We start from the raw sequence: 12,185 nt of genomic DNA, 5'->3' as shown, positions 1-12,185 counted from the left end.
ATCTTGATTGACGATGATGATGTTAACGGGCATTGTGATGCGGCATCAAGCCCTATTCATGTACCCGGCCTCAGAAAGATTCGATCAGCTCCATCGGTTGAATGGGTTTATATGTGCAATATTATACACAAAGCCAGCTACGTGTATCATTGTTGGCTACCAGCAACGTTGTGCAAGTAACTACAAGAAACAAAATGAGCTACTTTCATGTTTAGCTGCTCTCTGACTAACTAGTCAAAAGCCCATTAAGCACAACGAGATAAGCAGGGGCAAAATACAGGCGAGAGATCACTTTGCAAGCACACTTTCAGCTAGTCGTACCTTGCTATCCAACCTTTTCGTCGATGCCTATCAAAAGAAATTCAAAATATTTAGTAAGCGTAATAGGAAAAGATAAATAGCATCCAGGACTGGTCCACTCAGAAGGAGAAAGTCATAGCACGCGATCCCCTACATGCGGTTGGTGCTCTTCCAACAGACGCCACGCAGACTGCCTTTATTCGTGTACCAAGCAACACTATTCTATGACATAATCAGCACAACATGGCTTCCCCGTTGCACTAGGAACTGCCGCCGCGCTTCTCCCTTTACTAAGCCAAATGCATGTTTAGTAAAATTAGCCTGGAGTTAGTTAACGAGCTGAAATTATGTGTGATTGCTTACTGTTTTGCGACGATCGGACTACAGCACGCCTTTCTAAGGATCTTTGACCGGCTCTGTTGAAAGGCACTGCACACAAGAACTCCGCCATAGGGACCCATTTAGCAAAACAAAAGTGAAAATAGAGCCTATGACACTCCTCTTCTCGTTTACTGCCCGCTTCCGCTTTGTTTCGATCTGTCGACTCTGCTGCCGCTATCGCACATCTACTGATAGCTGGTGTTTGCGAATAACAGCGACTGTCCTAACGATAAGGCCGCGTAAGGCTTCCTCCGGTCTGAAGATCTCAACCCCTTCAAGCACAAACAGATAGCAACAGAAACACCGCCTTCTCTATGACCAGCTGTAATGATAAACGTAAAGGAAAATGATGGGATTTATAAAACCCTTCTTTTTTGTGTTTGCTTTTGAAATCACCTTCCAGTACATCTCGACTCGAGCTGATCGGCTAGTTTAGATGGTGTCTGACTGCCAGTTACTTATCGACGCAGGCACGACCAGTACGATATCGCTGGCAGGTTGTGCGCGAGTATGCTCTAGGCTTGAGCGTCGGGCTTCTACCATTCGACCGTCCAATAGCCTCTTTGGATTAGATCACAATCATTTTCTGTTTATCCGAGCCTCGTGTCGGCGACCTATCTATTGTCGATTGCCGCGCCTTCAGCTTTTCGGACGCACAGCCACCGTAGAGTTCAAAAATACTAACACTTCAGAACTTCAAACTTTATACTCGCGTGCTTGCTGCATAGCTAGCGTCGCTCGTATCGCATTTCCGACGGCTCCTAACGCTCGCTCGACTCTATTTGTCCCTGTTCCGTCAGTAGAGCGTTGCTATATCGCACCCCGTATCGTATCGTACTAAAGACGGCGCCACGGAGAGCACCAAGCGAGTCACCAACCAGAGTCATAGGCATTACAAACCGAAAGGAACCGCGCAGTACAATGACCGTAGCAAAGCACCGTCAATTCGCTAATGCCTAAACAGCTATATGTTACCCTGGCTGTAATAGCTGGCCGTAAGTAATAGTTTCCTGGCAGTTGCTTATCGTTATCAGCACAAGCACAGTACCCACCGCTTCGTTGCTGTGTACAAAGTTAGCCATGTCGTTATTGTTTCTGTAGTTATCGTAATTGCTCTTGCTGCTGTTGCTGTCGTGTCCGCCGCCGCCGCCGTCATCACCGTCGTCGTCGTCGTCGTCGTCGTCGTCGTCGTCGTCGTTGATGCCCTCTATTGGTTGCCTTGTAGTTTCTCGTCGTAGCGAGACTTCTTGCCGCCTTTTCCCTTGTGCCGTTTCACTCTCACGTCCTTCCTCTCTCCGATTCTCTTACCTCTATGTTGCTAATTTTTTTTATCCGGCTGCCGCCGATTTATCGTCTGCTAGCCTCTTGCTAAGGTCTCGCTGGCTGCGCTCAGGCGGCACGGCAGAGTAACACAAGGGTGGGACAGAGACACAGCTCTACCAGACCGAAGTACCGCACACTTCAGCATTGTGCACACTTCAGCATTGTGCACACTTCAGCATTGTGGTCCTAAGTCTATATGTAAGACTAGCGACTAGAAATAGCAATAAAACTATTTGTCTTGCCTTTAGCTTCGCCACTGACTATTACTATTGTATACGTATGCAGTCTGGTGAGGCTGCAGCCGTTCGTTGGCTTCTATTGAGTAGGCTGCAGAGAGACTATTACTACTGCCACCAACACGAATTTAAACATGTACAGCAGTGGTTCGAGTACGACGAGTAGCCTAGACCAGGTTTGCTACTGTCGCAATCTATTTAGCACACATCGTCATCGAATCGTCGAAATGAATGCTGCCAGCGTTGCCATCTGCCCCAACTATTGCTCTTTTATCGCGATGGAAACGTCATCTCCAAGCGCATATATCGTTTTACTCTTAATTTTCTGGCAGGATGAGTCCGAGAAGTAACTTTTGCTTTCCGCAATCGCCTCACCCACCACACAACAGAAAGGCCTAACGAGAGTTAGGCCTTTTGCCTAGTCCACACAAGAACTTTACGTCATCAACAACTGACGCGACGTCGTCTGCGGAATGGCCCCTATGAGCTATAGGCTATGGGTAGCTGTATGTCATATGTTACCCGATGTGACACGTTGAATTAGCGTGAAAGGCCGCCCGTGACGTCAGTCACGAGAGGTGTCGACTTAGCAGGTCTCTATCGGGAAGGCAGTAATCAGTGCTTACAAGAAGGCCGACCTGTACGAGCTTTTGTTCGATAAATGCCGCCTGAACCGTTGTTTACTTGTCTTCCTGTTTTCCGTCATTGAGTTCGTAGTTGTATGAATTAGTACGCAGTCATTTGCTGTGTGAGCGCTTGGTGGATTAACTAGGACATGCAGGATCAACTATACTTAAATTATGTTTGTCATACTTAAACTACTATCGAATAAGGGCTAGTTGTAGTAATTTAGTCTGTGGATAGTAGCCTTTCTTGTTCTAAATATTTAGTCGTGGATAGATTAATGGATTATTTTTCAGGTTCAGAAGATCTTCTATTCAAAAATATACTTACAATATGAAAATAACCTCGACCTCTATTTATGAAACCAAAAGCAAGGTTGCTTCTACTTTCAGTTCAGCGGTCTTATGAAGGTCCATCGAATATAAGTTTTCGAAAGATAGGCTGTATTTTTAGTAGCTTGTTATCTAGCTTAGCAAAGTCATATAAATTGCCCTAATTTTAATTCTGGAATTGATGAAGAACGTTCTAATGAACCGGTCATCTTTCATTTCATGACCGAACGCGTGTGTGTGTGTGTGTGTGTGTGTGTGTGTGTGTGCTTCAAATCAGGCAACTTTTACTAAAAATAGCAGCAAATTAACTGGTGTGAGCCATCTGGTTTCTGCCATCAATACTACATACAGCCTGTACTGTCGACACTGTAATATGTCATAGACCAGCAATGGTCGCATGTACATTTTCGGATTCTTTTTCTCACTGCGACAACCGTTTTGCCTCTGACATAATCGTTGCTCGAAAGGCTTTATCGAAGCTACGTTCCTCCGCTTACTACATCATCCAAGTCTTTCTATCTGCATGTGAGAACTGAAGCCAGCTGCGCGGGTGAAAAAGGTGAATCGTATGGTGCAGAGCAATACTGGCACTCGTCATAGCCGAAATGGTAAAGGTAGTAGCGATAAGTCTTTTGTACAAAAAGAATACAACAGTCGTCGAACTGTCTGGGATTGTCGGGCTCTTACGGCGCGGCAGCAGTAGAGGCAAGGACACTATTTTTCTTCTACTTAGAGCTCGCTTAATTTTTCTGTTGTCTTTTCGGTCCTTCGCGTCCGCTTGTGCTGCGCGTAAATTATTTCAACACCGACATCAATCATTACCTAAACGACGCGATATCCTGCCGCCAAGCTGACTCGTTCGTTACGGCTCACTATATATCCACCCGCAGGTTTGCCACCTTCTCGCTGCACTGATTTCTAGCTAACCGATGTCGAACCTGAAGTGGTCAAGCAGTTGAACTGTTCGAGAACAAACAGGCCCGTCTTGGTCTGCCAGTTGCCAAGCAGTAGCGTCACCTCGTAAGGCGGAATCGTAAGCTCGTGGCTGAATGTTGAGTAGCCATTACCGATGCAATTCTAACAAGCGGGCAGAAGCTTACTAACAATGCACAGCGGATGGCCTAGTTGATTGGCTTGCTTGGCCTTCTAGCAGGTTACCGGTCCTTCTGCGAAAATTCCTGTTGTCGGCTGAGCCGCTTTCACCGGTTATTGATCCAATGTGGCGGCATTATCGGCATCAATTATTGTACTGGCGTCGAAGTGGCAACAGGTGATCAATCATACTACCGTTGCCTGGGTTTCCCTGCTCGTGGCACTCATAGCCGAATTGTGCTGTTTTGGCAAATAGAATTACTATAAATAGGCCTATACGCAATTACCTAATACACGGTGGTTGCGTAACGTATATGATGAGAAAAGCGAAGTTATAGAAGAATAACTTCGCTTGCTCTCCATCATTCCAAGCCATATTCTAGAATATGGTGGGGGCAAGCTACATCCGTGTTTGAGATAAGGAAATACTCACAAAGATCTGTGTATCGAAGCAGGAGGATGCATGCATGCATGCATGCATGCTGAAGTACCCAATCGTCACACAAAACAGATGGGCTAATAACATCTGCAAATACAATCGTATTGTTGGCCGCGTACGATGATAACACAGTTTGTGTAATGGTTTTGTAGATACTGTGTATAGTACGAATCATGTTTAATTTCACTCATACGTATCATGATAATTGGTCAAATAAACATGGCAGAAGTGGAATGCCTCATCAGTCGTACAAGCCTTCCGCACCATTAGCGACCCACGGTAAACGACGATTTCGATGAGTATATATATATATAATCTAATGTTAAATAGTACTTTGTTGCTCTCCTGTAAATATGGCCGGTCATGTCGTGACTGGACGGCCAATCACAGTTTTGCTTGTAAGCTTCATTAAGATACAATCGATATTATAGTTTCTAGGTAAAATGTTAGGTAGCCCTGGCAGCACGAGGTTCCGTAACGACAGATCTGTAAGACTGAATCAAGCTTTAAATGAAAATTAAGAACAATTGTAAAAACAAGAGTGGTTAGGTGGTCGTTTATCATGACACAATGTAAGTTTTCCAAGTGGATTCTCAATACGAACGAAAATGTGACAATATTTTCTTCACGCCGATAATTATTTATTTCCTATAGAATTACCCTGAACTAAATTATTATGATGTCTTAACTATAATCTGTGATAAAACCTATAGTAGATAAATAACATTGCTATCTATAGTTAATTTCTCCTTAACGTTAAGTTATTCATTGCACGCAGCTTTTGTACATTCGAACTGTTTCCTGGGTCTTAGATCATTTTAGGCTGCCCAGTTGAGGATTACCTCGTATTATTCGGGTAACTGCACGTACCTAGTCACATTGAACTAGCTGAATATCATGCAATTGTAAATAGCCGACGTAACTATCCCAAACGAGCGCGCTGTTGCACTGGTTCAAAATTTAGTGCTTAAAAATTACTGGTAATTAGGGAAAATAAGACATTTTGCAAAGAGAAAAGGTATCAAGATGAAAAGTTGCTTCTTTAGTTGTCATGCCGCTTTTTACGTGTGGCGGAAAACCTCCACACAACACCAGCCTGGGCAAAACCTTAATGCTATACCTAAAAAAGGTGCTTACGAACGTGTGCTTGGATAAAACAAAGTTCAATAAATATACGATACCGAAATTATACCTCGACAATTTGCTTAAAATATTATATCAATATATCAAAGGTAGACATATACAATTTTATACGATCCGCTTTATTATAGAGAGCAAATAACCGTATACTCTTACAAAAGCTACTGTGCGCTCTAAGCAACGGCAGTACTTCCAGGTAGTACTTGCTAGTGCTCCATACTTCTCTGTGGGCTTTTTCGAACCCACAGATATAATGAACAAAAGCGAGAATCCCAGGGCTCATGTAAGCCGGGCACGTTACTTGCCGACCTGGTGCAAGGTTATGCGTATAACAGCTCAACAATCAGCAGTTTCCAGCGCGGTCGCCGATAATCAAAAATAGCTAGAAAGAAACGACCTCCGGCCATTATAGTTGCGCCTGTGTCTCTTCGGATCCTTCTACCCCGAACAGTATGTGCGAAAACAATGAACAACTCTGAACTTCGACAGGTGTCGATAAGCTGCCATTACTGCCTTGTTGTCTGTCATATGGACTTGCCAGCACACCAGTCACGTGAACTGGTACCGGCATATCTGCATCTCTATGCCGGTACTAGAAAAAAAAAGTCCGTGTGCTCTATGGGTCTGAACGTGACGAGACATTATAGAAAACGTCCTTTCTGCCCACATATCCGCCGCCGCCGCCGCCGCAGTAGTAATGGCAGTTGGAGCAAAATCACCGTAGCAGCACGGGGAAAGCTTGCACGAGGGTCAAAGGCACAGAGCCACAATCGAGTTTGGCTCGCATTGGCAACGGATAGTAGTAACACACACGGCGCAAAATCTTCAGTTTACGATTGATTGCTTGTCGCCACGTTCTTCGCTTATGGTTTTATTTTCCACGAGTAGAGGCGTGTTTTCGGTGCGTCTAACCGAAGGCAAAACTAAACACTTCTAAATAACGGTAAAACAGCGCGTTTGTTAAGCTGAGATAGTTGGTCGTGGTTATCGTGAGACCTACTCGGCTATGCCACTGTACTACTACTTCTACAACAGTAAAGAAAATTTCATTTTCGATTGCTTTTTTGCCCATGTCGAAAGCAATGTCGCGGAGAAGAGTACACTATTAAGCAAACAACATTATAAGCCAGCATAAATGATTTGTCATAGTTTGTGACGGAAGTATAACGCTTATGACAATTGTTTTAGCATGTGATTATTCTCGCTGTTAACAAAAAGGCGCCAACCTTGTCATCACGAAAACACACCATGTTAGATGTAGGGGGTCGATTTCTAAAGTATCATTGAGGATCATCTATTGTCCACTATCTTCGATCCTGACGGACATCTCGTAATACCTAAAGTTTCCCGACGGCCAACAGAATCGATTGCTGGCACGGTTGCGATACTGCGTGCGGCTCCTTGAAAGCACCGACACCCCAACATGGGCGACCCACAAGAGAAAAGAACGTCTATAGACAAAAAAAGCGTAGAAATGCGTATGTTGAGATACTAGCGTCTGCACAGCAATCGACAGGCGATTTTTTGAAAAAAAAAAACAAATCGTACACTTCATACGAACCTCATACTCACTGAAAGCAAGAATTTTGAAGGTTTGATAGCTTAGAACGACATAGTATACAAACGAGTGACGTCAATCCCGACCTAATTTAGGCGGAGCATCCTGCGTACACAACTGTCGAGGGTAAGAAGAACGATATAAATGGCTAACCCTAACGCATACTTGACCAATACCAGCCATATTGCTAGCTCAGGAAACGAATATGGTCTTATTATTAGATCGTCGTAGAGTTCATTTCAATAGACAAAAATGAAATAGAAAGAAACGGTAATGGCTAAAGATGTGTTTCGTTTTCTGCCTAGGAAGATAGTTACTACTACGTCCATATATTAGTTGCATTCAATTGTGCGTCAGACGCGTACGCGATGGTGGAAAGCAGCATTAATACCCGGCGAGTCAACGCTCGGCGCAGGTGATCGACTCAAGTCGTACAAAACCGCAACTAACATCACCACCACTACCATTGCTGCTGCTCTTAGTACGACTGTGCCAGGGGCAAACGCAACTATGGAGCTCAGCTATGGCAACGAAGAAGCATTGCGTCCCTTCGGATTAGTATCGCTTGTCGGATATGGGCAGACAAAATTACGTCAAAGCCCCCTAACGGTAGCTGCGCGTCGAGAAAAACTGTCTCTTTCAAGTTCAGTAGATAGCCTGGTTTCTTTGATTTGTTTGGTCAAAGGGGGTACACACCATTGTTTAGGATCGTCTCCGAATGGATATCAAACAGCATTTTGGGACTGCTGCACAGAGTTGGTAGGGGCGCAATTTTGTCGACACTATCACTACATCACCATATTGACAACAAGACCGCTCCGTTAAAAACCTCCATTTAACTATAAACTCCAGAAATCTATATGCACAAATACTGACGAATATCTCTCAGAAAGCTGATGAAAAGCGCTAGATAATAATGGACAACAAAATGGATATCACAGCAAAGTAAATAGACTGAGTAAGTATCCACACTGATACGAAGTGCAATTGATGTTTATTACATTATGAAGTATCGTAAATCTTGAACACAAAAGAGAAGTAATTTACAAGTAGCGTCACAAAAAGACACATATATCTAATAATTCTACAAACATAGGCCGTCCAGATCACTGTACTGTATATCGAGTTTGAGGAAATCTTAATTTTCGCTCCTAGTACAGAATCAAACCAATATCGTTCTAGCTTAGGTGCAATATTCGGGAGCTAAGGCCATATGGGAATAGTCTGCGCGGAACGCACCGACAGATCCTCACATTCGTACGTTTATTGAGTGGGGTTATTTGAGGCGTACATTAAGATAGTAGTTTACTAGCTTTTGAACAATATTCTAGACCTCCATGTACAAAAGACCTTATCTACTGGGTAAGTAGAAGTAGTCAAAAACTTCCAGCTATAGGAAATTATCGTTGAGAAGTCGCTTTTGTTTAGGTTCATACGTGCCAAGTGACCTTATAAGCCCGTATAGCCCGTAAGGCCAACAAAACGAAATTAGAAACTATATTATACAAGGCTAGTGGATTTGAATCAGCTTATATTGGATTCATAACAGTACCGTTATATCTAGAAGCTCCTCGCGGCGCAATTCGTAGGGAGACGGTATCAGGTAACCATAAAAACGCTCTTGCTAAAATTTACGAAGACTTTGCTTATTACGTGCATATATGTTTATCATGACGTTATTCAGGAATCTTCACAATGGACTCCATCAAGAGGGTTGTGCGGTATCCTTGCGCCATCACCTTCATCGTGGATACTCAACTACAACGGAAATTGTCGGATTCATTCCAATTTGATATTCTGGTTTCATCCGGCTACGGTATTAACAGGGACTTCGGCTTCTTTCAATTGTTTCAAAAATTTTCTTTGACATTTTGGATGTTGAAGCATTCGAAATTAATTGGCTGGTGCCATGATATAAACACGCTTACGATTCGTGTTTTCCTTGGAAAAGTCTGTCAAAATACACTTGTCCCAACGCAATAGACAAAAGGCTATTTATTTCTATATCATATATCAGTGGCACAGGAGACTGCCCTGGAAAGTGCTATTTGCTAGCAAGTGCAGACCTTTTCTTTTGGAATGGATTACATTGAGGCGGCTTTTTAGTCATTCAACTAAAGCTGGACGTATCGAAGTATCCTAAAAAAATAATCAATGAAATGTTGACAGCCAATGTTGCACTGCGTGATCACGGATGTTGCTGAAGTAAACTGTGTGACCAGTTTTACTTACCGTAATTGTACTTCGAATACTCTCTACTGACTTGATAGATCAAAGTTATGTGGTCGTATGCTTAACGGCGAAAGATAGAACGATTTAAAATTTAAAGGAATCCGAATATAAAAAAAGAAGTGCGCTTGGTTTTTATGTTCGATAGCTGTAGCGTTGGGGTTAGTGGGCAAAGAATTATGCAGTGATCGCTTTTATTCTGACTCTCTTTCTGGGTAGACTGCTTCACACTATCGCTTTGGTACGGTGATCATGAGAAGATTTTTTTGACGTCAAGCCAAATCTTGTCCTTTCTTAGTGACTCCTTCCCATGCCAGCTTCTATAGAACAGGCCGAGGACATCGAGTGATTTTCGCTGGAAAGGTCCCATCTCGTTAACTAGTTGCTCTGCATCTTATTCGCGACACTTTTTTGTTCTTACAATTACCTCTATATAATGAACGGCGCCTCTCTCAATATGGGACATACGCTTCCATTGTGTAAATGGGCAAATGCCCAGTTCCTTTTTTCTATTGAGACAACGCATATTCTCGCTTCTAATAAGGCTAATCAATGCGCTGGGCTAAATAACGATAGTAACTGAAACTTCGATAAGAAAACACCGAAAATCTATAGAACGCCTTTGAGACTGTCTGCCTATACACACTAATTTAGTACTACTCCCGTCTCCGATCATAAAGTAATAGTCGTTTAACGCTGTTCAGCTGTTCCAAGCGTGATATTGTTTTTCCGATTATGAAACGGCGATGTTTCCTCTATTTAAAATCGTTCCGTTGATCTATCAGATGTTTCTCCAAGTAGACGTACTTAGCTTGTGAACTTCACTTATTTCAGTTTCCTGCAGTTTTGTTTTAAAATTTTTTTTGCAAATTTCAGTTTCTTCAACAACAATATCTAGGACAGTCATAGTAAAAGGTTCGATAAGGATGAGCAACAATGTGCGGGTTTACTTCGCTTCGACCCTTAAAGGAGTTCGAATCCTATGTATGTTGTTCTTTAGATAGAAGTTGTTAGCAAATTAGGCCGTGGGTCCCAGAATGCCACTCGAAAACCCTGTACCATGTTGCTACCTAGCAAAGAACAACAAGTGGTTCCCGAGTAGACAATAACAATGCCGGAACTGGGGTATTCAATATGCTGATAATTTTTATTTAGCGTCTTATCACCATCTCTAGAAGTCATGCATGATGAAAAGTAATTTCAATCCAAACCTCACAACGGAGACTGAATTTTCACTCGTCGCGATACAGGAATCATGTAAAGGGCTTAGCTGTCGATCGCGCTTACGAAACGTATCGCGTCTATTTCGCACCTATAGCTTAGTGAAGCAGGACCGATCTAAGTGGCCTTTGTTCGGTAACGTGGGCTCCTATGGTAGATTCTGTGGTAAATGGTGGATTTATTTCGGGAGTGGCGATTTGGCCAAACATATACCGGACTGATCAAACAACGTTGTTCTACAATCGATGTACCTTATTCAATTTGCAATCACATCTATTGTAATTACATATATACGATGCTTGCTATGTTAGCGAGTATAAGCATGTAGCATGTCTGGTATTGGCCGAAAGCTGTAGTAATCCACAGCTAATAAGCGATCGTTTTTAAGAGACTGAAACTATTACGACGCCCAAACCACTGCGCATTATCCCGTATATTTATATTCATTGGTAGATTATGTTGAAATCGCCTTTGTACTTTGCGAAACGGGGCCGCACATACAAAGATTATACGATTGAACGCGTGCTACAAACTATCTTTTGTGCCTCAATATGCAACAATGGAGAATACTGAATACGAACGGGCAAACATCAAAAACATAACCACACACGTGTAAAGGTCGCCATCGTAAACATCAACAACCCAGACTCCTGGGAGTGGCTACCTGTGATCAGTTATTCAATGTTTTCGAGTGGAAATATTGTTAGTTCGTATCGACGTTATTTAGCCAGACTTTAGAAAGTAATATAGTACCCTAAGAACAAGGATCGTGGCCGTTTTGTATCCGCACGCTTAGTTAAAAAGCTTACCTCGGAGCGTCATCCGCTCAAATGGTGCGTCACCAAGCTATCTATGCTTCTGCTCTCGATGTGTGTCCCCCACCTGGAGTCAGTCAGTTGTTTGCACATAAAAGGACAACTCGATTACGGTGTTTGACTGTCGTGCATGCATATATGCACACGTATACACATATAATTTGTCTTTATGTATGCCGCGGCGTTTTATATCCGCTTACCTATGTCCAAAAGCAGCAAGTTTTTGTATTACGCAAACAAGCTTCCCTAGTCGTTATCTTAAAACGTCGAACTCGACATTTCCAAAAAGTAGTGCTGCAACCTTAAGCCATCACCTTGTTTGCAGCATTATGTCACGCTATATATATAATGAAGTACGCCTTTTGGCGTCCGACCTTAAAGTAGCTTTAATTATAGATAATACGCGGCTCCGCGCGGATTCCTCCCGTTGTCAGCAGTCGTTCATTTGCTGCATAATATAGGTGAGCAGTACACACACGCACGCACGCCCGCCCG

General features: G+C 43.0%; 1 protein-coding gene across 11 annotated transcripts in view; it reads right to left on the bottom strand.

Annotated features, from left to right (window-relative positions):
- The window catches only part of LOC111251210 (cytosolic carboxypeptidase 1-like), a 50,264-nt gene that overhangs the window by 27,147 nt on the left and 10,932 nt on the right, over positions 1 to 12,185 (bottom strand). For 3 of the 11 annotated variants that reach the window (XR_015328013.1, XR_015328014.1, XM_086989674.1), the window contains exon 1: positions 664 to 1,685. The exons of 3 other annotated variants lie outside the window; for them this stretch is intronic. Coding sequence is in view for 5 of the 8 variants with exons in the window: in XM_086989674.1 (XP_086845800.1) it covers positions 664 to 751 (88 nt within the window). In the remaining 3 variants the exon portion in view is untranslated. Of the gene's footprint in view, positions 1 to 663; positions 1,686 to 1,733; positions 1,853 to 12,185 lie in introns of those variants that run through there. 5 more of the 11 variants (XM_086989682.1, XM_086989678.1, XM_086989675.1 and 2 more) reach the window with 4 other exon arrangements.

Source organism: Varroa destructor, unplaced genomic scaffold (assembly GCF_002443255.2).
Source record: "Varroa destructor unplaced genomic scaffold, Vdes_3.0 BEIS01000005.1, whole genome shotgun sequence".
Lineage (NCBI taxonomy): Eukaryota > Metazoa > Arthropoda > Arachnida > Mesostigmata > Varroidae > Varroa > Varroa destructor.
Note: the sequence above shows the minus strand (reverse complement) of the source record. Positions and strands in the feature narration are given on the sequence as shown.